Source organism: Oncorhynchus nerka, linkage group LG9b, assembly GCF_034236695.1.
Source record: "Oncorhynchus nerka isolate Pitt River linkage group LG9b, Oner_Uvic_2.0, whole genome shotgun sequence".
Classification (NCBI taxonomy): Eukaryota; Metazoa; Chordata; class Actinopteri; order Salmoniformes; family Salmonidae; genus Oncorhynchus; species Oncorhynchus nerka.
The window spans coordinates 40,901,355-40,929,284 of NC_088424.1; the positions used below are offsets into that span (position 1 = coordinate 40,901,355).

Genomic DNA, 27,930 nt, shown 5'->3' on the forward strand with positions numbered 1-27,930 from the left:
ATAAAACATGGTGTCACCTGACATAGACAATGTAGCGATTCCCAATGAAAAGACAGGCTCTGAAGCTACTCAACTGTATGCATGCATCACTCTAACTGTCTTAGGATAAAAGTGACTGTTTAAAGCCATTTATATCACTCTCTCTTAGGATAAAAGTGACTGCATAAAGCCATTTATATCACTCTCTCTTAGGATAAAAGTGACTGTTTAAAGCCATTTATATCACTCTCTCTTAGGATAAAAGTGACTGCATAAAGCCAATTATATCACTCTAACTCTAAGGATAAAAGTGACTGTTTAAAGCCATTTATACCACTCTAACTGTCTTAGGATAAAAGTGACTGTTTAAAGCCATTTATACCACTCTAACACTCTAAGGATAAAAGTGACTGCATAAAGCCATTTATACCACTCTAACACTCTAAGGATAAAAGTGACTGTTTAAAGCCATTTATACCACTCTAACTCTCTTAGGATAAAAGTGACTGCATAAAGCCATTTATTTTTGTTATTACATTAAGAGTTGATAAGATGGTCCAGTGTCGTCACATCATAGGTTTTCTTTGTCCCCAGGGATGCACTGAGAGATTTGTCTGCAGCCCAGAGGAAGTCATGGACACCATTGATGAAGGCAAATCTAACAGACATGTAGCAGTTACAAGTAAGAGTCTGCCATAAGGTCCATCCCAAATGGCACCCTATTCCCTTTATAGTGCACTACTTTTGACCAGGGCCCCATTCCCTTTATAGTGCACTACTTTTGACCAGGGCCCCATTCCCTTTATAGTGCACAACTTTTGACCAGAGCCCCATTCCCTTTATAGTGCACTACTTTTGACCAGGGCCCCATTCCCTTTATAGTGCACTACTTTTGACCAGAGCCCTACTCCCTTTATAGTGCACTACTTTTGACCAGAGCCCTATTCCCTTTAAGGTGCACTACTTTTGACCAGAGCCCCATTCCCTTTATAGTGCACTACTTTTGACCAGAGCCCTATTCCCTTTATAGTGCACTACTTTTGACCAGAGCCCTATTCCCTTTAAGGTGCACTACTTTTGACCAGAGCCCCATTCCCTTTATAGTGCACTACTTTTGACCAGAGCCCCATTCCCTTTATAGTGCACTACTTTTGACCAGAGCCCCATTCCCTTTATAGTGCACTACTTTTGACCAGAGCCCCATTCCCTTTATAGTGCACTACTTTTGACCAGAGCCCTACTCCCTTTAAGGTGCACTACTTTTGACCAGGGCCCTATTCCCTTTATAGTGCACTACTTTTGACCAGGGCCCCATTCCCTTTATAGTGCACGATTTTTGACCAGGGCCCCAATCCCTTTATAGTGCACTACTTTTGACCAGAGCCCCATTCCCTTTATAGTGCACTACTTTTGACCAGAGCCCCATTCCCTTTATAGTGCACTACTTTTGACCAGAGCCCTACTCCCTTTAAGGTGCACTACTTTTGACCAGGGCCCTATTCCCTTTATAGTGCACTACTTTTGACCAGGGCCCCATTCCCTTTATAGTGCACTACTTTTGACCAGGGCCCCATTCCCTTTATAGTGCACTACTTTTGAGGGCTCTGGTCGATGAAGGGAATAGGGTGCTTTTTCAGACACAACCAGTCTCTATTTGTGTGTTATTATTCTACCTGCCTGATCAGCGCTGATCCCAGATATGTTGTCTTGTCTCAGACATGAATGAGCACAGCTCCAGAAGTCACAGTATCTTCCAGATCAACGTGAAGCAGGAGAACACTGCTACAGAGCAGAAACTGAGCGGAAAGCTCTACCTCGTCGACCTGGCTGGAAGTGAAAAGGTAGGAAAAGAATATCTGAGGTTAGCTTATTGCAGGTTCAGGAATAAAACAATGAAAAGAGAAGCCTGCACACTGGTCCTGTTCTGATTAAGGCAGACAACCGATTCCGATATGTCATTTTTGTAAAGGGATACTGGCAAGAGCAGTGTGCAGGCTTTCTTTTTTTAGAGAAAAGTTACAACAACATGTATGAGTCAAAACATCCTGATCTGGCCCCTCATGACTCTACTAACTGCCTGCTGTCTGAGGGAAACTGAGCTCCCTGACACAAATTCTCTCTCTCTGCTGCTCTCTCTTTTTTACCCTCCTTCTCACTCCCTCTCTCTGTTACTCTCTTTCTCTCCTGCTCTCTCTCTTATGCTCTCTCGTTCTCTCTCTATCCTGCTCTTTCTCTCGCTCTCTCCTGCTCTCTCTTTGCTGGTCTCTCTCTCCTGCTCTCTCTCTTTGCTGGTCTCTCTCTCATGCTCTCTCTCTGCTGGTCTCTCTCTCCTGCTCTCTCTTTTCTGGTCTCTCTCTCCTGCTCTCTCTTTTCTGGTCTCTCTCTCCTGCTCTCTCTCTTTGCTGGTCTCTCTCTCCTGCTCTCTCTCTCTCTCTTTGCTGGTCTCTCTCTCCTGCTCTCTCTCTCTCTCTCTCTTTGCTGGTCTCTCTCTCCTGCTCTCTCTCTCTCTCTCTCTCTCTCTCTCTCTTTGCTGGTCTCTCTCTCCTGCTCTCTCTCTTTTCTGGTCTCTCTCTCTCTGTCTCTCTCTGCTGCTCTCTCGCTCTCCTGCTCTCTATCCTGCTCTTTCTCTCGCTCTCCTGTTCTCTCTCTCTCTCTACTGCTCTCTGTCTCAATTCAATTTCAATTTAAGGTGCTTTATTAACATATGTTTACCATGCCAACATTGCCAAAGCAAGAGTGAATAGTTCCAAAAGAATTAACACATTTCAAATGTCATATCATGTTTATATACAGTGTTGTAATTTATTTATTTAACCTTTATTTAACCAGGCAAGTCAGTTAAGAACAAATTCTTATCTACAATGACGGCCTAGGAACGGTGGGTTAACTGCCATGTTCAGGGGAAGAACGACAGATTTTTACCTTGTCAGCTCGGGGATTTGAACTTGCAACCTTTCGGTTACTGGCCCAATGCTCTAACCACTAGGCTACCTGCCACACCAAATGTGATGTGCAGTAGTTAAAGTACAAAGGGGAAAATGAATAAACATAAATATAGGTTGTATTCATAATGGTGTTTGTTCTTCACTTTTCTTGTGGCAACAGATATGGTTTCCACACTATTTCCTTCCATCAATAGCATTTGTTAATATTATTCAGTTGCTTTGGCTTTGATGCCTCATGATTGAGCATAGCTCTGTTCAAGTAGAGTGTGATTTTGCTGTGGTCTGATAGGGGTGTCAGTGCGCTGACTGTGAACTCTGAGAGACTCTGGGTTGAGGTCAGTGATAAAGTAGTCGTCGGTACTACTGCCAAGAGATGAGCTATAGGTGTTCCTACCATAGGAGTCCTCTCGAAGCCTACCATTGACAATGTAAATACACAGCGTGCGACAGAGCTGCAGTAGTTGTGACCCATTTTTGTTGGTTATTTTGTCGTAATTGTGTCCAGGGGAGCATATGGGGGAGGGAATACTGTCACCTACAGGCAGGTGTTTGTCCCCCTGTGTGCTGAGGGTGTCAGGTTCTTGTCCGGTTCTGGCATTTAGGTCGCCACAGACTCTCTTTCTCTCTCTTCTGCTTTCTCTCTCTGTCGCTCTCTTTCTCTGCTGCTCTCTCCCTCTTCTCGCTCTCTATCTCTCTTTCACCCTCTCTCTCTCTCTCTCATTCTCTTCTGCTGCACTCTCCCTCTTCTCGCTCTCTATCTCTCTTTCACCCTCTCTCTCTCTCTCTATCTCTCTTTCACCCTCTCTCTCTCTCTCTATCTCTCTTTCACCCTCTCTCTCTCTCTCTCTCTCATTCTCTTCTGCTGCACTCTCTTTACCCCCCTCTAGATTTATCTCTGAGTAAATGTACATATCCCACAATGTCTCTTTTCCCAGTTGTCTAATCTGTTGATCAAGACTGATGAACATTGTTAGGTTATGTCACTCAGAACACACGTTTTACCTTTCCCAATAGATTATTAAGGCCTCTGGTGTACAGCAAGTGTTTGACTGTACATGTGATGTATCTTACCAGCCGGTCCCTGTCTGTCTCTGTCTTCCCAGGTCAGTAAGACTGGGGCGGAGGGAGCCGTGCTGGACGAGGCCAAGAACATCAATAAGTCTCTGTCTTCTCTGGGCAACGTCATCTCAGCCCTGGCAGAAGGCTCTGTGAGTATCCCTCCACTATCACAGATACTGTGGCTGTTGGTTTGGTTGGTGTAAAGATGAGTTGACCCACGAAAGCCCAATACCTCACATCAACAGTATCCCTCATTATTTTAGAGATTGAAATATATGTTCCTAAAGGCCAGGTTTTGGTTCTAACTGATTCACAGTTGTATAATTCCACTCCTTTTGTTTCAATCATAGATTGGTTTGTTTTGTTTCTTCTTTGCTCAGAATGTAACAACTTGACTGGGAATTCTATTGTTGTTTCTCTTAGTGAATGTTGTTTTGTTTCAGGGTTATATCCCGTACAGAGACAGTAAAATGACCAGAATCCTTCAGGACTCTCTGGGGGGGAACTGTAGGACCACCATTGTTATCTGTGCCTCTCCCTCTGCCTACAACGAGTCAGAGACCAAGTCCACCCTCATGTTTGGACAGAGGTGAGCTCACTCACTAGCTCCTAAAGGCATCGTTCACTCCAAAATATATTTGTAGTAGTCCGCTGTTAATACAATCTCACAAGTATCCATGGCAACAGTCACGTTTTCTAAAAAAAAACATCAACAATTCACAATGAGTCACTACAATCACTGTTTAGTGAGCTATTCAGGGCTGTTGATTTAAAATAGGGTGTAACGGTTTGGTCCTGTTGGTGGTGTTTCCAGAGCGAAGACCATTAAGAACACTGTGTGTGTGAACGTGGAGCTGACGGCAGAACAGTGGAAGAAGAAGTACGAGAGGGAGAAGGAGAAGGGCAAGGCCTTGAGGAACACCATCACCTGGCTGGAGAATGAGCTCAACCGCTGGAGGAACGGTGAGGAGGAGAGGCCCAAAGTTATCAGCTGGCTAGGTCCTCATCTTTACTGTACAGACGTAGGAGAACAGCAAGGTCGTGATCATTAAGGCACAACGGAGCAAAACATTTCAAATGGTTTGCAATAGAATATGAAAATAAGTGTTTCTTATTGAAGAAGTACAGATACTACTACCTCCCTGATTTGTGTTTGTGTCATTTTCTTGAGAGAGGGACATTTGAGTAATTATGTGATGAATGAATTTGTTGGGGGGGGGTTATGGCGATGAGAAGATAAATCAAATGGATTTATATAGCCCTTCGTACATCAGCTGATATCTCAAAGTGCTGTACAGAAACCCAGCCTAAAACCCCAAACAGCAAACAATGCAGGTGTAGAAGCACGGTGGCTAGGAAAAACTCCCTTGAAAGGCCAAAACCTAGGAAGAAACCTAGAGAGGAACCAGGCTATGTGGGGTGGCCAGTCCTCTTCTGGCTGTGCTGGGTGGAGATTATAACAGAACATGGCCAAGATGTTCAAATGTTCATAAATGACCAGCATGGTCAAATAATAATAATCACAGGCAGAACAGTTGAAACTGGAGCAGCAGCACGGCCAGCTGGACTGGGGACAGCAAGGAGTCATCATGCCAGGTAGTCCTGAGGCATGGTCCTAGGGCTCAGGTCCTCCGAGAGAGAGAAAGAAAGAGAGAAAGAGAGAATCAGAGAGAGCATACTTAAATTCACACAGGACACCGGATAGGACAGGAGAAGTACTCCAGATATAACAAACTGACCTTAGCCCCCCGACACAAACTACTGCAGCATAAATACTGGAGGCTGAGACAGGAGGGGTCAGGAGACACTGTGGCCCCATCCGCTGATACCCCCGGACAGGGCCAAACAGGAAGGATATAAACCCACCCACTTTGCCAAAGCACAGCCACCACACCACTAGAGGGATATCTTCAACCACCAACTTACCATCCTGAGACAAGGCCGAGTATAGCCCACAAAAATCTCCGCCACGGCACAACCCAAGGGGGGGCGCCAACTCAGACAGGAAGATCACATCAGTGACTCAACCCACTCAAGTGACGCACCCCTCCTAGGGACGGCATGAAAGAGCACCAGTAAGCCAGTGACTCAGCCCCTGTAATAGGGTTAGAGGCAGAGAATCCCAGTGGAAAGAGGGGAACCGGCCAGGCAGAGACAGCAAGGGCGGTTCGTTGCTCCAGAGCCTTTCCGTTCACCTTCCCACTCCTGGGCCAGACTACACTCAATCATATGATCCACTGAAGAGATGAGTCTTCAGTAAAGACTTAAAGGTTGAGACCGAGTTTGCGTCTCTCACATGGGTAGGCAGACCATTCCATAAAAATGGAGCTCTATAGGAGAAAGCCCTGCCTCCAGCTGTTTGCTTATAAATTCTAGGGACAATTAGGAGGCCTGCGTCTTGTGACCGTAGCGTATGTGTAGGTATGTACGGCAGGACCAAATCAGAGAGATCGGTAGGAGCAAGCCCATGTAATGCTTTGTAGATTAGCAATAAAACCTTGAAATCAGCCCTTGCCTTGACAGGAAGCCAGTGTAGGGAGGCTAGCACTGGAGTAATATGATCAAATTATTTGGTTCTAGTCAGGATTCTAGCAGCCGTATTTAGCACTAACTGAAGTTTATTTAGTGCTTTATCCGGGTAGCCGGAAAGTAGAGCATTGCAGTAGTCTAACCGAGAAGTAACAAAAGCATGGATACATTTTTCTGCATCATTTTTGGACAGAAAGTTTCTGAATTTTGCAATGTTACGTAGATGGAAAAAAGCTGTCCTTGAAACAGTCTTGATATGTTCGTCAAAAGAGCGATCAGGGTCCAGAGTAACGCCGAGGTCCTTCACAGTTTTATTTGAGACGACTGTACAACCATTAAGATTAATTGTCAGATTCAACAGAAGATCTCTTTGTTTCTTGGGACCTAGAACAATTATCTCTGTTTTGTCCGAGTTTAAAAGTAGAACGTTTGCAGCCATCCACTTCCTTATGTCTGACACACAGGCTGGGGAGGGCAATTTTGTAGCTTCACCATGTTTCATTGAAATGTACAGCTGTGTGTCGGATAGGCCTGCAGGGTGTGTCTGACCTCTCTGTGTGACCGTCACGCTGCCCCCTGCAGGTGAGAGTGTGCCTGTGGACGAGCAGTTTGACAAGGAAAAGGCCCAGGCTGAGGTGCTGGCCCTGGACAATGTGCCCAACGACAAGCCTGCCTCTACCCCCAACATGCCCCAGCTCCGTCTGACCGACGCAGAGAAGGACAAGTGTGAGGGGGAGCTGGCCAAGCTTTACAAGCAGCTGGATGATAAGGTGAGAGAGGCCGGCCACAGAGCGCATGTGTGTGTGTGTGTGTGTGTGTGCGTGCGTAGGTGTTTGTGCGTGTTGAGAAGGACAAGTGTGAGGGGGAGCTGGCCAAGTTTTACAAGCACCTGGACGATCAGGTGAGAGAGACCGGCCACAGAGCGTGTGTGTGTGTGTGTGTGTGTGTGTGTGTGTGTGTGTGTGTGTGTGCGTAGGTGTTTGTGCGTGTTGAGAAGGACAAGTGTGAGGGGAGCTGTTTTACAAGCACCTGGACGATCAGGTGAGAGAGACCGGCCACAGAGCGTGTGTGTGTGTGTGTGTGTGTGTGTGTGTGTGTGTGTGTGTGTGTGTGTGTGTGTGTGCGCGCGTGGGTGTTTGTGCGTGTTGAGAAGGACAAGTGTGAGGGGGAGCTGGCCAAGTTTTACAAGCAGCTGGATGATAAGGTGAGAGAGACCGGCCACAGAGCGCATGTGTGTGTGTTTGTGTGTGTGGGTGTTTGTGCGTGTTGAGAAGGACAAGTGTGAGGGGGAGCTGGCCAAGTTTTACAAGCACCTGGACGATCAGGTGAGAGAGGCCGGCCTCAGAGCATCCAGTAGGAAGTAGCAACAGCCAATGTCTACGTCATAAATTGCACCCTATTCCCTATATTGTGTACTACCTTTAAACAGGACCCAATAGGGAATAGGGTGCCATTTAGGACTCAACTAATGAGTTGAAGGGAAAGAGCTGAGTAAGACACTCACACAGGTCTCATACACATGTTTAGCAGATGTTATTGCGGGTGTAGTGAAATGCTTGTGTTCGTAGCTCCTACAGTGCAGTAATATCTAACAATTCACAACAATACACACAAACCTAAAAGTAAAATAATGGAATTAACAAAATATATAAATATTAGGACGAGCCAACTGGACATGATGCAGGTGTGTTGTTGAACAATAATCCATCAAAATACACTATTTATACTCCCCTTCAAATTGGTGGATTCATCCATTTCAGCCACACCCGTTGCTGACAGGTGTATAAAATCGAGCACACAGCCATGCAATCTCCACAGACAAACATTCGGTCAACTGTAAGTGGTAGTCCACACAAGCTCACAGAACGGGACCGCCGAGTGCTGTCCTCAGTTGCAACACTCACTACCGAGTTCCAAACTGCCTCTGGAAGCAACGTCGGCACAAGAACTGTTCGTTGGGGCTGAGCAGCCGCACACAAGCCTAAGGTAACCATGCGCAATGCCAAGCTTCGGCTGGAGGGGTGTAAAGCTCACTGCCATTGGACTCTGGAGCAGTGGAAACGTGTTCTCTGGAGTGATGAATCACGCTTCACCATCTGGCAGTCCAATGGGGGATATAGGACCTCCAACTTTGTGGCAACAGTTTGGGGAAGGCCCTTTCCTGTTTCAGCATGACAATGCCTCCGTGCACAAAGCGAGGTACATACAGAAATTGACTGTCCAGTTCGGTGTGGAAGAAATTGACTGGCATGCACAGAGCCCTGACCTCAACCCCATCGAACACCTTTGGGATTAATTGGAACGCCGAATGCGAGCAAGGCCTAAGCAAGTCCCAGAGCAGTGTTCCAACATCTAGTGGAAAGTCTTCCTAGAAGAGTGGAGGCTGTTATAGCAGAAAAGGGGGAACCAACTTCATATTAATGCCCAAGATTTTGGAATGAGATGTTCAACGAGCAGGTGTCCACATACTTTTGGTCATGTAGTGTAGTTTACTGTCCATGGGAGACGCCCCATGTTGGAGCGTGTGTTTGTCTGTGTGTTTGAATGATGATGATGCTAAGCCTGTCCTCTCTCTCTCCCTGCTGTCCTCTCTCCCTGCTGTCCTCTCTCCCTGCTGTCCTCTCTCTCCCTGCTGTCCTCTCTCCCTGCTGTCCTCTCTCTCTGCTGTCCTCTCTCTCTGGTGTCCTCTCTCTCTCTGCTGTCCTCTCCCCCTGCTGCCCTCTCTCTCCCTGCTGTCCCCTCTCTCCCCCTGCTGTCCTCTCTCTCCCCCTGCTGTCCTCTCTCTCTCCCTGCTGTTCTCTCTCTCCCTGCTGTCCCCTCTCTCTCTGCTGTCCTCTCTCTCTCTGCTGTCCTCTCTCTCTCTGCTGTCCTCTCTCTCTCTGCTGTCCTCTCTCTCTGTGTGTCCAGGATGATGAGATAAACCAGCAGAGCCAGCTGGCTGAGAAGCTCAAGCAGCAGATGTTGGACCAGGAGGAGGTGAGTGCTGATTGGGCTGTTGTCATCTTGTTGTTACTGTAATTCTGGTTAAAGACTGTTGAACCTCAATCAAAGTAATCAAACTGTATGTTAGCTAAATGACCTTTCTATCTATGTCATGGTCTGACTTTTCATTTGTGTGTGTGTGTGTGTGTGTGTGTGTGTGTGTGTGTGTGTGTGTGTGTGTGTGTGTGTGTGTGTAGCTGCTGGTGTCATCGCGACGCGACCATGACAACCTGCAGTCAGAGCTGAATCGCCTGCAGGCTGAGAACGAGGCTTCCAAGGATGAGGTGAAGGATAATAATATTGTTATTATTACTATAGTTATTTTTTTAAATAATAATTATTAAAGTTATTATTAATGTTGTTGTGGTGTAGGTGAAGGAGGTGCTGCAGGCCCTGGAGGAGCTGGCTGTTAACTACGACCAGAAGAGTCAGGAGGTGGAGCAGAAGACCACGGACTTTGAAATGCTCAGCGAAGAGCTCAACCAGAAATCAGTGAGATAATGTCTACTCCTCATGAAGAAAGCTGTCTATTCATATTGTAATACGTTTTAAGACCTGCATGTTGTTTTTTGTTATCTGTATAAGTCAGTCATACCTCTATTTTTGTCCATATTATATTAAAATATGAAAATGTTTTTCTCTGTCTGTTTCCAGAACGTCCTGACGTCCATTGACTCTGAGCTGCAGAAAGTGAAGGAGATGACCAACCACCAGAAGAAGAGGACCAGTGAGATGATGTCATCACTACTCAAAGACCTGGCAGAGATTGGCATCGCCGTGGGCAGCAACGACATCAAGGTAAACAGGAAATGACACGTCACCACATGACATTCCAAAAGATTGGTATTATTTTATAAGCATCTAAAGGAAATATGTAATATATGTTTCCCCTAAACCCGAATAAAATTATAACCTTGCTCTTCTTTCTACCTCTGTCTCTCTCTCTTTTCTCCCTCCCTCCCCTCCCACAGCAACACGAGGGCAGTGGTCTGATAGACGAGGAGTTCACGGTGGCTCGTCTGTACATCAGTAAGATGAAGTCGGAGGTGAAGACCATGGTGAAACGCTGTAGACAGCTGGAGAGCACCCAGTCAGAGAGCAACCAGAAGATGGACGAGAACGACCAGGAGCTGGCCGCCTGTCAGTTGAGGATACAACAGGTTAGCCTGCTACTTATCATACAGTAGTTAATGTCCAACACATTCTTAGGCTGGAGTAAAACGACGCAACTTTCACACCATTTTTTGTTACCGTTGTAAGTGACAGAATTTCAAGCAACTTTGCTGATACATGAAGCAACTCAAACGCAACTAAAATGACATGCAACAGCCAATCAAATTGAAGCTGCTTTTGTTTTGTCATATCATTCCACATGGTTTGGGAACTCTAAACCCACCAAATGTCATCTGCTGCATTAAATTGTGATTTTCACAAATGTAATTGTTTATCCAACCATTTAGTTATTGTATAAGGATCGATTTAGACAAAATTCTGGCTGTACAATTTTGCTAGCGAGCCAAAATGAAATTGACAGCACTTTTATCAAGCTAGCTAGCTAGCAACCATCTAACCAAGCTAGCAGCAAACTAAGCTAGCTAGCTAGCAACCAAGCTAGCAACAAATTAAGCTAGCTAGCTAGCAACCAAGCTAGCAACAAACTAAGCTAGCTAGCTAGTGGCGCAGTTCATGTTGAACAATTTCAGTTGACACTGTTTAGAGAGAGGCCTGAGTTCATTTCAGAAATGACATTTATTGGCTGCCAAACCATGTACATTAAACCTTTACTAGCTTTGATGACAATATTTATATATACAGCTCCCGTTTAGCAAATCTCTCTTCTGTCCACCTTCATCACGGTTCCCACAGCACTGGCAGTTGTATTGTTGACATGGCAACTGGGCAGGAGTTCTGACCCAAAGATATTTATAACTAACCCAAGATAGTTCATCTGTGTTGTTTTCAATGGAAGCACATGAAGCACAATGGGCAGCAAGGAGGAGGACAGAGCCAGGCACGAGTTCTAACATGTATTTGCATATTTCCAAACACCTCTGTGAAGTGTGACAGTGCAATAACTCAATTCGCCCTCTTATTAAAACAAATAAAAACCCGGAGACTTTGGCAAAGGGTCACGTCTACAAAACTTAGTGCACCCTGTTCATAACTGAATGATGGTGATTGTAGTTTTGGGAACAGAAAACTGCATTGAGATCGGGCTTTTCTTCAATGAGAAAGTCATCAGAATGTGGGTTTTTATCTCTCTCCCACTGCTGGCCTTGGGGCTTCCTCTCATCACCATATTTAATGGGTAGGGGAAATTCCAGCCAGATGTTTCAGATTATACATGCGGTAAAATAAACTCAGCATAAAAAGAAACGTCCTCACTGTCAACTGCGTTTATTTTCAGCAAACTTAACATGTGTAAATATTTGTATGAATATAACAAGATTCAACAACTGAGACATGAACTGAACAAGTTCCACAGACATGTGTCTAACATAAATTGAATAATGTGTCCCTGAACAAAGGGGGGTTCAGTAACAGTCAGTATCTGGTGTGGCCACCAGCTGCATTAAGTTCTGCAGTGCATCTCCCCCTCATGGACTGCACCAGATTTGCTAGTTCTTGCTGTGAGATGTTACCCCACTCTTCCACCAAGGCACCTGCAAGTTCCCAGACATTTCTGTGGGGAATGGCCCTAGCCCTCACCCTCCAATCCAACAGGTCCCAGACGTGCTCAATGGGATTGTGATCCGGGCTCTTCGCTGGCCATGGCAGAACACTGCTCTGACACACCGCCCCAGACCATGACGGACCCTCCACCTCCAAATCGATCCCGCTCCAGAGTACAGGCCTCGGTGTAATGCTCAGTCCTTCAACGATAAACACAAATCCGACCATCACCCCTGGTGAGAGAGACAAAACCACGACTCGTCAGTGAAGAGCACTTTTTGCCAGTCCTGTCTGGTCCAGCGACGGTGGGTTTGTGCCCATAGGTGACGATGTTGCCATTGATGTCTGGTGAGGACCTGCCTTACAACAGGCCTACAAGCCCTCAGTCCAGCCTCTCTCAGCCTATTGCGGACAGTCTGGTGGAGGGATTGTGCGTTCCTGGTGTAACTCGGGCAGTTGTTGTTGCCATTCTGTACCTGTCCCGCAGGTGTGATGTTCGGATATACCGATCCTGTGCAGGTGTTGTTACACGTGGTCTGCCACTGCGAGGATGATCAGCTGTCCGTCCTGTCTCCCTGTAGCGCTGCCTTAGGCGTCTCACAGTACGGACATTGCAATTTATTGCCCTGGCCACATCTGCAGTCCTCATGCCTCCTTGCAGCATGCCTAAGGCACATCCACGCACCATGCGATTATGTTAGGTCAGTACCTAGTCACAAAAAACACAGCCATTTTTCCAGGCAAAGAGAGGAGTCACAAAAAGCAGAAATAGAGATAAAATGAATCACTAACCTTTGATGATCTTCATCAGATGACACTCATAGGACTTCATGTTACACAATACATGTATGTTTTGTTCAATAAAGTTCATATTTATATCCAAAAATCTCAGTTTACATTGGCGCGTTGTTATGTTTTGCCTCCAAAACATCCGGTGAAAGTGCAGAGAGCCACGTCAATTTACAGAAATACTCATCATAAATGTTGATGAATATACAACTGTTATGCATGGAATTAAAGATACACTTGTCCTTAATGCAACCGCTGTGTCAGATTTCAAAAAAGCTTTACAGCGAAAGCACACCATGGAATAATCTGAGTACAGCGCTCAGAGACCAAAACAAGCCATACAGGTACCCGCCATGTTGTAGAGTCAACAAAAGTCAGAAATAGCATTATAAATATTCACTTACCTTTTGATCTTCATCAGAATGCACTCCCAGGAATCCCAGTTCCACAATAAATGTTAGTTTTGTTCGATAAAGTCCATCATTTATGTCCAAATACCTCCTTTTTGTTCGTGCGTTTAGTACAGTAATCCAAATGCGCAGGCACTAGGTCCAGACAAAGTCAAAAAAGTTATATTACAGTTCGTAGAAACATGTCAAACGATGTATATAATCAATCTTTAGGATGTTTTTATCATAAATCTTCAATAATGTTTCAACTGGAGAATTCCTTTGTCTTTAGAAATGAAAGGGAACGCAGCTAACTCTCACGGGCGCACGCCTGACTGAGCACATGGCCTTCTGGCAGATCCTTCTGGCAGACCTTACTCAATCAGCTCTTATTCTCTCCCCCTTCACAGTAGAAGCCTCAAACTAGGTTCTAAAGACTGTTGACATCTTATGGAAGCCGTAGGAAGTGCAGTCGGACCAAATTTCCACTGTATCTTGGATAGGCAAAGAGTTGAAAAACTACAAACCTCAGATTTCCCACTTCCTGGTTGGATTTTTTCTCAGGTTTTTGCCTTTCATATGAGTTTTGTTATACTCACAGACATCATTCAAACAGTTTTAGAAACTTCAGAGTGTTTTCTATCCATATCTACTAATAATATGCATATCCTAGCATCTGGGCCTGAGTAGCAGGCAGTCTACTCTGGGCACGCTTTTCATCGGACATGAAAATTACTGCCCCGTACCCGAAAGAAGTTAACTACCATTCCACAGGTGCACGTTCATTAATTGCTTATGGTTCATTGAACATGCATGGGAAACAGTGTTTAAACCCTTTACAATTATTTTGATTTTTACTAATTATCTTTGAAAGACAGGGTCCTGAAAAGGGGACGTTTCTTTTTTTGCTGAGTTTATCTGGCTCCCTGTTATATCTGTGTCCGAACCTTCGAATGGATCATGTGACAAAAGCATCCGCTTGCACCAAGTTCAAAAGATGAGTTGCTTATGGTTCACAGAGCAATCAAGAAGCAATTCTGTTGCAGGTTGCGTCGTGTAACAACTCTCAGGTACAACAGTGGCTACTCGCCATCATTATCCTGTTACCTCTCACCCACTGCCTCTTGAAATCCAACAATATTGTGCTAGTTTCACAAATTGACAGTTAGACCTCCAAAAGAATCCAACAGATTTATCTGCATCTGCTTGGACCCCTTCTCTATAAAGACCCTGTATAGTGGTAATATACTGTAATATAGTAAAGGGAAAGGGGGATACCTAGTCAGTTGTGCAACTGAATGCATCTGAATCTGCCTTAATCGACATCCATGTCTTCGGCGCCCGTGGAACAGTGGGTTAACTGCCTTTTTCAGGAGCAGAACGACAGAGTTTTACCTTGTCAGCTCGGTGATTCAATCCAGCAACCTTTCGGTTACTGGCCCAACGCTCTAACCACAAGGCTACCTGCCGTAGTCATGTAGTAATATAATGTAGTAATATCATATAATATAGTAATGCAGTAATATAATATACTAATCTAATGTAGTAATATAATATAGTCATGTAGTAATATAATATACTAATATAATGTAGTAATGTAATATAATATAGTTATGTAGTAATATAATAATGAAATGTAGTAATATAATTGTCAAATGTAGTAATATAATAATATAATGAAATGTAGTAATATAATATAGTAATGTAGTAATATAATAATATAATGTAGTAATATAATAGTAAAATGTAGTAATATAATAATATAATGCAGTAATATAATAATGAAATGTAGTAATATAGTAATATAATAATAAATGTAGTAATATAATAATGAAATGTAGTAATATAATAATAAATGTAGTAATATAATGAAATGTAGTAATATAATATAGTAATGTAGTAATATAATAATGTAGTAATATAATATAGTAATGTAGAAATATAATAATGTAGTAATATAATATTGTAATGTTGTAATATAATAATAAAATGTAGCAATATAATATAGTAATGTAGTAATATAATAATGAGTAATATAATATAGTAATATAATACAATAATGTAGTAATATAATACAATAATGTAGTAATATAATAATCTAGTAATATAATATAATAATGTAGTAATATAATGTATCAATATAATCTAGTAATGTAGTAATATAATAATGCAGTAATACAATACAATAATGTAGTAATATAATATAGTAATGTAGTAATAATATATTAATATAGTAATAATATATAGTAATGTAATATAGTAATGTAGTAACACAATTATGAAATGTAGTAATATAGTAATGTAGTAATAATATATTCATATAGTTCTAATATGTGGTAATATAGTAATGTAGTAACATAATAATGAAATGTAGTAATATAATATAGTAATGTAGTAATAATATATTAATATAGTAATAAAATATAGTAATGTAATAATATAGTAATGTAGTAATATAATATAGTAATGTAGTAATAATATATTCATATAGTTCTAATATGTGGTCAATTAGTAATGTAGTAACATAATAATGAAATGTAGTAATGTTGTAGTAATCTCCATCTCCCCCTGCAGCACGAGGCTAAGATCAAGTCTCTGACAGAGTACCTTCAGAACGTGGAGCAGAAGAAGAGACAGCTGGAGGAGAACGTTGACTCTCTGAACGAGGAACTGGTCAAGATCAGTGCCCAGGGTAACACACCCCCATCTGCTGTAACCCCCCCCTCCCTTCCCCATCTGCTGTAACACACCCCCAGCCGCTGTAACACCCCCAAGCTGCTGTAACACCCCACCCCCCCAGCTGCTTTAACACCCCACCCCCCAGCTGCTTTAACACCCCCCAGCTGCTGTAACACCCCCTCCCCCAACTGCTGTAACACCCTCCCCCAACTGCTGTAACACCCCCTCCCCCAGCTGCTGTAACACCCCCTCCCCCCAGCTGCTGTAACACCCCCTACCCCCAGCTGCTGTAACACCCCCAGCTGCTGTAACACACCCCCCAGCTGCTGTAACACCCCCAGCTGCTGTAACACCCCCCCAGGTGCTGTAACATCCCCCAGCTGCTGTAACACCCCCCTCCCCAGGTGCTGTAACATCCCCCAGCTGCTGTAACACCCCCCCAGCTGCTGTAACATCCCCCCCAGCTGCTGTAACACCCCCCCAGCTGCTCTAACACCCTCCCCCTCCCCCAGCTGCTCTAACAGACACACCCTGCCTCTGTAACAGACACACCCTGCCTCTGTAACAGACACACCCTGCCTCTGTAACAGACACACCCTGCCTCTGTAACAGACACACCCAGCTGCTGTAACACACCCAGCTGCTCTGTAACAGACACACCCTGCCTCTGTAACAGACACACCCTGCCTCTGTAACAGACACACCCAGCTGCTCTGTAACACACCCAGCTGCTCTGTAACAGACACACCCTGCCTCTGTAACAGACACACCCAGCTGCTCTGTAACACACCCAGCGGCTCTGTAACACACCCAGCTGCTCTGTAACACACCCAGCTGCTCTGTAACACACCCAGCTGCTCTGTAACAGACACCCAGCTGCTCTGTAACACACCCAGCTGCTCTGTAACACACCCAGCTGCTCTGTAACAGACACACCCTGCCTCTGTAACAGACACACCCAGCTGCTCTGTAACACACCCAGCTGCTCTGTAACACACCCAGCTGCTCTGTAACACACCCAGCTGCTCTGTATGCATCGATGACACATAATATAATAAATTCCTTATAAACGTCTCTAAAACGGATTTAGAACAAATAGTGCCATCTAGTGACAAAGGTCAAATGTTTTTGTTTTTGCAGAGAAAGTCACAGCCATGGAGAAGGAGAACGAGATCCAATCTGCTAATGAGGTCAAGGTATGTCACCCTGTTCATACTATAGAACTGCCCACTATGATCATATGTTATGGTTTATATATATATATATATATAGGGAGACGCGGGATGTCTAAGTATCATCAATTGTATGTCAATTACAGTGTGAAGCAGTCTGACTTTCCTTTCCACCTTTCGTGGCGTCAGGAGCTGGAGCTGTTGTTTCAGTTATTCAGATGATTGTTGACCTATTGACCTGTGTGTGGCATCCCCAGGAGGCTGTGGAGCAGCAGATCGCTGGTCACCGTGAGGCCCATCAGAAACAGATCAGCAGCCTGAGAGATGAACTGGACAGGAAGGAACACCTCATGACTGAACTGCAGGAGTAAGAGACACACACACACACAGACACACACACACAGACACACACACACACACAGACACACACACACACACACACAGACACACACACACACACACACTGTCTACTGTTAACTGTTATGGTCACGTACTAAATGCCACCGTATTGCCATTACAGTGTATTACATTTGACCACAGTGAGGGTAGTATAAAGGGAATAGGTTGCCATAAGGAGATAACGGTGTTGTCCTACGCTGGGCTCACCTCGTTGTTGTTCTCCTCCAGTCTGAACCAGAAGATCATGCTGGAACAGGAGCGCCTCAGGGTGGAACACGACAAACTCAAGTCCACTGACCAGGAGAAGAGCCGGAAGCTACACGAGCTCACGTACGTTACCTACACCTACAGACAGCATGTTAAAGTACTGTGACGTATGAACATTTGATTCTGTTTTATTTAACCTTTATTTTACTAGGCAAATCAGTTAAGAACAAATTCTTATTTTCAATGACGGCCTAGGAACGGTGGGTTAACTGCCTTGTTCAGGGGCAGAACGACAGATTTTTACCTTGTCAGCTCGGGATTCGATACAGCAACCTTTCAGTTACTGACCCAACGCTCTTAACACTAGCCTACCTGCCGCCCCTCTAACCACTAGGCTACCTGCCACACCATATACAATGATGTTGTTCACTAGGGCCCACCTAACATGCTTCTGGTTAGCTTTGTTTAGCACTATGACCTGTCCAATATCACTATAGTCAATCTGTGACTAATGGCTCTGTGTGCTGTGTTGTGCAGGGTGATGCAGGACAGGAGAGAGCAGGCCAGACAGGACCTGAAGGGACTGGAGGAGACTGTGGTGAGTAGATGTCTATAACTGCACCTGCTTTCTCCTTCCACTGCAGCCACACTCAGGCACATGAACACGGATGAAACCCTAAATGACCTACTGTACATTGTCCGTACAACTCAAATCAACTATTTTCAGACCAATTGCATACGTAAAAAAGATCAAACTGTTTGTGTGTTTTTTAATGGACAATCGCTTCCTTTGATATAACCAACAACGGATCTCTCCCATAGAAATAGCTTTAAACCTCTTCTCTCTCTTTGTCCCCCTTCCCAGGCCAAGGAGCTCCAGACCCTGCACAACCTGAGGAAGCTGTTTGTCCAGGACCTGGCTACCCGAGTGAAGAAGAGTGCTGAGATGGACTCTGATGACACAGGAGGCAGCGCAGCTCAGAAACAGAAGATCTCCTTTCTGGAGAACAACCTGGAGCAGCTTACCAAGGTTCACAAACAGGTATGTACCCTGCACTACTGTACAAACAGGTATGTACTCTGTACTACTGTACAAACAGGTATGTACTCTGTACTACTGTACAAACAGGTATGTACTCTGTACTACTGTACAAACAGGTATGTACTCTGTACTGTACTGTACAAACGGGTATGTACTCTGTACTGTACTGTACAAACGGGTATGTACTCTGTACTGTACTGTACAAACGGGTATGTACTCTGTACTACTGTACAAACGGGTATGTACTCTGTACTACTGTACAAACAGGTATGTACTCTGTACTGTACAAACAGGTATGTACTCTGTACTACTGTACAAACAGGTATGTACTCTGTACTGTACAAACGGGTATGTACTCTGTACTGTACTGTACAAACGGGTATGTACTCTGTACTGTACTGTACAAACGGGTATGTACTCTGTACTACTGTACAACAGGTATGTACTCTGTACTACTGTACAAACAGGTATGTACTCTGTACTACTGTACAAACAGGTATGTACTCTGTACTGTACAACAGGTATGTACTCTGTACTGTACAACAGGTAGGTACTCTGTACTGTACAAACGGGTAGGTACTCTGTACTGTAAAAACGGGTATGTACTCTGTACTACTGTACAACAGGTATGTACTCTGTACTACTGTACAAACAGGTATGTACTCTGTACTACTGTACAAACAGGTATGTACTCTGTACTGTACTGTACAAACAGGTATGTACACTGTACTGTACTGTACAACAGGTATGTACTCTGTACTGTACTGTACAACAGGTATGTACTCTGTACTGTACTGTAGAACAGGTATGTACTCTGTACTGTACAAACAGGTATGTGCACTGTACTGTACAAACAGGTATGTACTCTGTACTGTACAACAGGTATGTACTCTGTACTGTACAAACAGGTATGTACTCTGTACCCTACTGTACAAACAGGTATGCAATCAACTCGCCTATGAACCCAACAAACAGACCCAAATACACTGAAATCATACCTCTTCTTGTAACCTGGTCCCATATCACCCCCCCATAGCCTGGTCCCAGATCATCACCCCCCCCCCATAGCCTGGTCCCAGATCACCCCCCACCCCCCATAGCCTGGTCCCAGATCACCACCCCCACCCCCATAGGCTGGTCCCAGATCACCCCCCCCATAGCCTGGTCCCAGATCACCACTCCCCCCATAGCCTGGTCCCAGATCACCACTCCCACCCCCATAGGCTGGTCCCAGATCAATACCCCACCCTCCATAGCCTGGTCCCAGATCAATACCCCACCCTCCATAGCCTGGTCCTAGATCAATACCCCACCCTCCATAGCCTGGTCCCAGATCAATACCCCACCCTCCATAGCCTGGTCCCAGATCAATACCCCACATAGCCTGGTCCCAGATCAACACCCCACCCTCCATAGCCTGGTCCCAGATCAATACCCCACACAGCCTGGTCCCAGATCAATACCCCACCCTCCATAGCCTGGTCCCAGATCAATACCCCACCCTCCATAGCCTGGTCCCAGATCAACACCCCACCCTCCATAGCCTGGTCCCAGATCAACACCCCACATAGCCTGGTCCCAGATCAATACCCCACCCTCCATAGCCTGGTCCCAGATCAATACCCCACCCTCCATAGCCTGGTCCCAGATCAATACCCCACCCTCCATAGCCTGGTCCCAGATCAATACCCCACCCTCCATAGCCTGGTCCCAGATCAACACCCCACCCTCCATAGCCTGGTCCCAGATCAATACCCCACATAGCCTGGTCCCAGATCAATACCCCACCCTCCATAGCCTGGTCCCAGATCAATACCCCACCCTCCATAGCCTGGTCCCAGATCAACACCCCACCCTCCATAGCCTGGTCCCAGATCAATACCCCACCCTCCATAGCCTGGTCCCAGATCAATACCCCACCCTCCATAGCCTGGTCCCAGATCAATACCCCACCCTCCATAGCCTGGTCCCATATCAACACCCCACCCTCCATAGCCTGGTCCCATATCAATACCCCACCCTCCATAGCCTGGTCCCAGATCAACACCCCACCCCACCCTAAATAGCCTGGTCCCAGATCTGTTTGTGCTGTTGCCAACTCCATTGCTGTCCTTGTGAAGCCAAACATGACAGTGAGTGACGAGTAGTTGACATGCTAGCACAAACAGACTGGCAGTCAGGCTACGCTTCTAGTGCTTTTGGAGATCACTAACTTGTTGTGATCTCCCTCCCTCCTTTTCTCAGCTGGTGCGTGATAATGCAGACCTGCGCTGTGAGCTTCCTAAACTGGAGAAGCGTCTGCGTGCTACGGCTGAGCGGGTCAAGGCCCTGGAGTCGGCCCTGAAGGAGGCCAAAGAGAACGCCGCACGCGACCGCAAACGCTACCAGCAGGAGGTGGACCGCATCAAAGAGGCCGTCAGGGCCAAGAACATGGCCAGGAGGGGCCACTCCGCTCAGATCGGTGAGGAGAGACACACACACACCTCCCATAATGCAGTGCGTCTTTTAAAACAAATTGTTATTCAGTATCTGAATGGATGCCGTTCCTAAACTCTTGTGTTCCTCCCTCCACCCCCTCTACAGCCAAACCCATTCGTCCTGGCCAGCCCCCAGTGGCATCCCCCACCCACCCCAATGTGAACCGTAGCGGAGGGGGTTTCTATCAGAACAGCCAGACCGTGGCCATCAGGGGAGGAGGAGGCGTGAAGCCAGACCAGAAGTGAGTGACTGAGACCACTGCCTCAATGAGGATAATATACTGTAGAATATGAGGAACAGAGGGAGAGTCTCGTCTCAGACCGCTGAGGTCAGGTCAGAGGTCAGGGTCTAGAGTAGAGACAGGAACTGATACAAAGAGGAGACAGACAGGTCACTGCCGGCTTGGTAGCCATAACACATAACAAAAGCAAAGCATGGGTTTGCTGTCTTACCTTATCCACAGACTACTGAGGTCAGGTCAGAGGTCACCTTACCGGGTGAGGAAACATATGTCAGTTAGCAATTTGGGTGAACTACCCTTTTAATGGGCGATGCTTGTGTGAGTGACAGCTAACCTGCTACACAGAGCTTGGGAGTTTAGAAGGCTTTTGAAAGGATTTCCTACCATAAATGATCAGAAAACTGCTGTGTGGTTGAAAGGCCTGGACTTTTCTGGATGACATAGCAAGGATCCTGTAGCGATATGAGTCGTGCTTGTTTTTTACTAACCCGTGCTGATCACATTACCACATGTACATCACTCTAGGAAGATACCAGTAAGAATTTGTGTTAATAATCTCTTGGTAAAGTCCACTAATAGCCCTCTCTCCCTCTCCTCCCCATCTTCCCTCTTCCCACCTTATCTTCTCACCTCCCCCCTCTATCTCTCCCCCACCTCCCCCTCTATCTCTCCCCCACCTCCCCCTCTATCTCTCCCCCCACCTCCCCCTCTATCTCTCCCCACCTCTCCTCTCTTTCTCTCCCCACCTCTCTCTCTCTCTCCCCCTTCTCTCTCTATCCCCACCTCTCCCTCTCTATCTCTCCCCCACCCCCCTCATCTCTCCCCCACCTCCCCCTCTATCTCTCCCCCACCTCTCTTTCTCTCCCCCACCTCTCCTCTCTCCTCCCATCTCTCCCCCACCTCTCCTCTCTATCTCTCCCCCACCTCTCCTCTCTTTCTCTCCCCCACCTCTCCTCTCTATCTCTCCCCCACCTCCCCCTCTATCTCTCCCCCACCTCTCCTCTCTTTCTCTCCCCCTATCTCTCCCCTCCCTCTCTTTCTCTCCCCACCTCTCCCCTCTATCTCTCCCCTACCTCTCCTCTCTTTCTCTCCCCCACCTCTCCCCTCTATCTCTCCCCTACCTCTCCTCTCTTTCTCTCCCCCACCTCCCCCTCTATCTCTCCCCCACCTCCCCTCTATCTCTCCCCCACCTCTCCTCTCTTTCTCTTTTCCCCACGACATGTTCCTCTCCTCCTCTCGCCTCTGAAGCAGCTGAGGACAGGATGGGGCGTGACCACAGAAGAAGCAGAAGGATATCACCCTGACAACCTGTCATCCCATTACAGCCATTGGCTCCTTGCAGGGTATATATTAGAGTGAGGGAGGAGTTTTAATATAAATATATAAATATTCATTGCCTGTACAGATCCACCTACCCTCATGTTTCTTCTCTCTGAAACAAACATGAACTACAGAAATGAATTGAATATACAAAACAACACGACATCCACCAACCACAGAGTCTTGGTGTTATGAACGACATGTGACTTGAATGTGTAGCTTTGTTTCGTTGCACAGTTTGTTGTCATCTGTGTCTTAAGGTTTAGTCTGCACTGTGCCAAGTTGAATGTACTGTAACCAGGATTTCAGAAGAGGTGAGAGGAAAACATGAAAAGCGACTGGGGAAAAGAAAGAAAGAAAAAGATGATTGACAACACAGATGTTTTTTCACTAATCTCTTGTACAACACATTTCCTTATTGTCCTCCTGGTTGCACAACACTTCTTTCTCTGAATAGATTTTACAAGCTTGTTAAAAGGTCTGAACCGAATAGATGGCCATCGAGCACTACTGTCCTGTCGTACAGGTGTAACATGGCACTGCTTCCTTACGAGGTGTTTGGATTTGAAATGCCAAGAGGTGGGACTACAGTGTGGATCTATTTCATGACAGAAAACCTGTGGCGGCCATTGTTTTTTAGAGTGAGGAAAATAAAGCGACGTGCGGGTGAGGTGGCTACATGAAACATATGTGAGAAGGAAAGAGGAGTCCGATCAGGAGCGCGCTGTCATGTCTGCATCGCAAACGACACCCTTTCCCTTATATAGTGCACTTATTTTCAACAGGACCAATAGGGCTCTGGTCAAAAGTAGTGCACTATATGAGGAATATGGTTATATTTGGGACACTACCTATACCTTATCACAGCCTATTTAGTCCATTTTAATGTACTGTTTTTATCGGTTTTAAATGCTGGGTTGTTATTTATCTATCTGCACATAGGAGCACATAGACTACTGGTCCACTGAGATAGATGACCCACACATGCATAGACTACTGGTCCACTGAGATAGATGGCCCACACATGCATAGACTACTGGTCCACTGAGATAGATGGCCCACACATGCATAGACTACTGGTCCACTGAGATAGATGGCCCACACATGCATAGACTACTGGTCCACTGAGATAGATGGCCCACACATGCATAGACTACTGGTCCACTGAGATAGATGGCCCACACATGCATAGACTACTGGTCCACTGAGATAGATGGCCCACACATGCATAGACTACTGGTCCACTGAGATAGATGGCCCACACATGCATAGACTACTGGTCCACTGAGATAGATGTCCCACACATGCATAGACTACTGGTCCACTGAGATAGATGTCCCACACATGCATAGACTACACATGCTTGTCCTGTCCTAGCTAGGTCTTCTGATCCATTCATCACCTTTGCCCTGACCTCCTCTCTAAACAAACCAAGGATATTGGCTGGTTGCTGTTTTTCATTTTCTGTTTCTAGTATCTTATTGTTATCAAGGGGCTCCCATGTGGTGCCCTCCCTGTCATGTGAAGTGGATTAAACAAAGTTAATCAACTATGCTATTGGATACTGCTATATTTGATCCATCTATTTGGTTTGAATCAATACTTTTCCCAGAGCCTTATATTGAGAATGAGACTTTTCCAAAAATATATGTTTTTAAATTATCTGTATCTCTAAAGCTAACAGTTACTACCCATAGAGTCAGCTCTAAAGCTAACAGTTACTACCCATAGATTCAGCTCTAAAGCTAACAGTTACTACCCATAGAGTCAGCTCTAATGCTAACAGTTACTACCCATAGAGTCAGCTCTAATGCTAACAGTTACTACCCATAGAGTCAGCTCTAAAGCTAACAGTTACTACCCATAGAGTCAGCTCTAATGCTAACAGTTACTACCCATAGAGTCAGCTCTAATGCTAACAGTTACTACCCATAGAGTCAGCTCTAATGCTAACAGTTACTACCCATAGAGTCAGCTCTAATGCTAACAGTTACTACCCATAGAGTCAGCTCTAATGCTAACAGTTACTACCCATAGAGTCAGCTCTAAGGCTAACAGTTACTACCCATAGAGTCAGCTCTAATGCTAACAGTTACTACCCATAGAGTCAGCTCTAATGCTAACAGTTACTACCCATAGAGTCAGCTCTAATGCTTACAGTTACTACCCATAGAGTCAGCTCTAATGCTCAGTTACTACCCATAAGTCAGCTAATAACCAGTTACTACCCATAGAGTCAGCTCTAATGCTAACAGTTACTACCCATAGAGTCAGCTCTAATGCTAACAGTTACTACCCATAGAGTCAGCTCTAAAGCTAACAGTTACTACCCATTGAGTCAGCTCTAAGGCTAACAGTTACTACCCATAGAGTCAGCTCTAAAGCTAACAGTTACTACCCATAGAGTCAGCTAAAATGCTAACAGTTACTACCCATAGAGTCAGCTCTAATGCTAACAGTTACTACCCATAGAGTCAGCTCTAATGCTAACAGTTACTACCCATAGAGTCAGCTCTAATGCTAACAGTTACTACCCATAGAGTCAGCTCTAATGCTAACAGTTACTACCCATAGAGTCAGCTCTAAGGCTAACAGTTACTACCCATAGAGTCAGCTCTAATGCTAACAGTTACTACCCATAGAGTCAGCTCTAAGGCTAACAGTTACTACCCATAGAGTCAGCTCTAAAGCTAACAGTTACTACCCATAGAGTCAGCTCTACGGCTAACAGTTACTACTTATCGGTAGATTGCTGTGGATTGCTGTACTGTATCTGTCTGTAAATTGGATCTGGATTGGTTGGGATGGCAGTGTTTGATTGGCCCACCTTTGCCACTGATCAGCCAGTCAGATGAGTGGGGCCTTGGGTTAGGAAGGAGAATAGGGTATCCAGTTTTATATTTCCCCCACTGATGGTAAAGTTTAGGATTGGGGGAGGGGAAGCTGATCCTAGATCTGTACCTAGGGAAAACGTCACCCTGGAGCGGGTGGGGAACATAGTTTGGTTTAGTCTGCTGGTAAACTAGGGCTTCGTGTGAAATACCAGCCTATTCCCTATATAGTGTGCTTTCATACTCAGCCTATCCTAAAGAATATGGGTTATTCATCAAATATCTAGTCAGGAGCCAAGGACTATACAGATAGATTTGACACTTCTTCTCTTTCATTTTTTAAATGTCTTCCCGAATCGCCTGATATATGAGAGTCAAATGTTTTCTCTTGATTTTATGTCCTGGTGTAAATTCTGAAACATTTGCAAAAACATTGCTGTGATTGTAGCTCAGCATGAATCAAACCACCGACATCTTGTGAGCCCAATATGATTATACTGTATATCAACAATATATTGTTCGGTGTGACCCAGGGTTGAATCGTTTTAATAGTCTTTAGCCATGACAAGGTGATGGTGTTTATGAAATGAACTTTTGTTGTCTTGGGAGGATTATACACACAAATTGATAGCACTTCAGAACTCTTCTCCACATACACCTGCGCTTTAATGTAACCCTAACATTAGGTTCCCTTGTAAAACACTTAATACCTGTGGTAACTTATGAGGGGGAAGTGTAAAGCATTTTCAAAAGTCTGATAAATGTAAGTTAAATGTATGGAACTTTGTTTACGTGATTGGCATAGTGGTCCATTTGCTGTTATTAGAGGCTAGTTTGGGAGAGGTAGGTAGGCTATACCTATGACAGGACAATGCTTTCCGTCTATCACGTTTTCCTCTTTCTAACTTTTAGAACAGTAAACACTTTGCAACATGTTCTTCGAAGTGCTTAGTACCTTATCCTTACCTGCCCAGGGTTCTACTGATATGGATTTAATGGATATTAAATAGAAAAGTCTAGAACAAGAAGCACAGTAACAGCCATTTGTCCATGGCGTTTACCAACCAAATTAATTTGTTTGCATTGATTCTAAAGAAAAGCGTAGCCACTTTTATTACTGTGTAATAGTTACTCAACAATTTCTAATTTACATATAAGGACAAAGGTACTGGATCATTCCTAGGTTCTGTCCCAAATCGCATCCTATTTCCTATGTAGGGCACTACTTTGTACATAGGGAATAGGGTTCCATTTTGGACGGAACCATAGAGAACTGGGCCACAATCGCAGCGCTCTGATTGGAGGAGGAGGGGAGGTTAAAGGTTAATGATGATGTCACCTTTTTGGATTGACTGCATGTATGTGTGATTAAATCATTATGAGAAAAACATATCTGGTGTCATTCTCATTCTGTGCTCAACCCGTTCAGTCTCCTTCAAGCGTTCTTATTGTAGAGATATGTTTTGGGCTGTTTCTGAGCAAATATCCTGCATTTTTTACATTTTAATATGGCTCAAGCATAATCATTTGGGTGGGCAACATGAAAGTTTGTGAGGGCAATGCCCTACCCTGCACCCCCATAGATGTTGGAAGAGATCTATTGAGGCTGATATTGACTAGTGTTCAAAAGTGATACAAATTAACTTTATTAGCATAAAACCTTTTTCCAATGTTGCATTACACCATATTTGTTCTATTTCTCCTGCCACTGAGAACTCTTAGTGATGATTGAAATCACTTATTGATGTGTATACCATGTCCTACCAATCATTTTGGAAGCCTCCATACTGCCCTACAAAGGCAAAACGCAGCAACTACATTTTCTTTTTACTGCAAAATCTGACTTCAATCTAGACTCTAGACAGACCGCAATTCCTGATTACTCCATGATATATTCTGATCAACTGGCTTGTTCTTGTCAGGAAACTAAATACCACATTAATCAGATAAAAATACCTGGCCATTACAACAGACCAAAGACATTTGACCAAATTCGTAGTTACTGCGTTTTGCATTTGTAGGGCAGCATACATTTCAGTTGTAATGGGGTGTATGTAACCTTGGATTAGAAGCCGTTTCAAAATTCACCATTGCTCGCCGAATGTGTTTGGGAGCCCTTTTCCCTTGCGCCACAAGGTGGAGCCCGTTTACCAACAGTCCTCCCTCAAAAATAGTTGCGGACTGTGTTGAGCGGTAGGAGACTGACGAAACTGGCA

General features: G+C 44.9%; 1 protein-coding gene across 2 annotated transcripts in view; it reads left to right on the plus strand.

Moving 5' to 3' along the window:
- The window catches only part of LOC115118034 (kinesin-1 heavy chain), a 42,880-nt gene extending 18,447 nt beyond the window's left edge, over positions 1 to 24,433 (plus strand). The window contains exons 6-25 of one of the 2 annotated variants that reach the window (XM_065013697.1): positions 574 to 661; positions 1,696 to 1,820; positions 4,028 to 4,132; positions 4,427 to 4,572; positions 4,798 to 4,946; positions 7,095 to 7,282; positions 9,420 to 9,488; positions 9,692 to 9,778; positions 9,867 to 9,986; positions 10,149 to 10,292; positions 10,466 to 10,654; positions 15,920 to 16,037; positions 17,165 to 17,220; positions 17,454 to 17,563; positions 17,824 to 17,925; positions 18,340 to 18,400; positions 18,668 to 18,844; positions 21,089 to 21,305; positions 21,428 to 21,563; positions 22,812 to 24,433. In XM_065013697.1, coding sequence (XP_064869769.1) covers positions 574 to 661; positions 1,696 to 1,820; positions 4,028 to 4,132; positions 4,427 to 4,572; positions 4,798 to 4,946; positions 7,095 to 7,282; positions 9,420 to 9,488; positions 9,692 to 9,778; positions 9,867 to 9,986; positions 10,149 to 10,292; positions 10,466 to 10,654; positions 15,920 to 16,037; positions 17,165 to 17,220; positions 17,454 to 17,563; positions 17,824 to 17,925; positions 18,340 to 18,400; positions 18,668 to 18,844; positions 21,089 to 21,305; positions 21,428 to 21,563; positions 22,812 to 22,818 — 2,394 coding nt within the window. In that variant the 3' untranslated portion in view covers positions 22,819 to 24,433. The remainder of the gene's footprint in view (positions 1 to 573; positions 662 to 1,695; positions 1,821 to 4,027; positions 4,133 to 4,426; positions 4,573 to 4,797; positions 4,947 to 7,094; positions 7,283 to 9,419; positions 9,489 to 9,691; positions 9,779 to 9,866; positions 9,987 to 10,148; positions 10,293 to 10,465; positions 10,655 to 15,919; positions 16,038 to 17,164; positions 17,221 to 17,453; positions 17,564 to 17,823; positions 17,926 to 18,339; positions 18,401 to 18,667; positions 18,845 to 21,088; positions 21,306 to 21,427; positions 21,564 to 22,811) is intronic. The other variant, XM_065013698.1, reaches the window with a different exon arrangement.
- Positions 24,434 to 27,930: the final 3,497 nt, after the last annotated feature.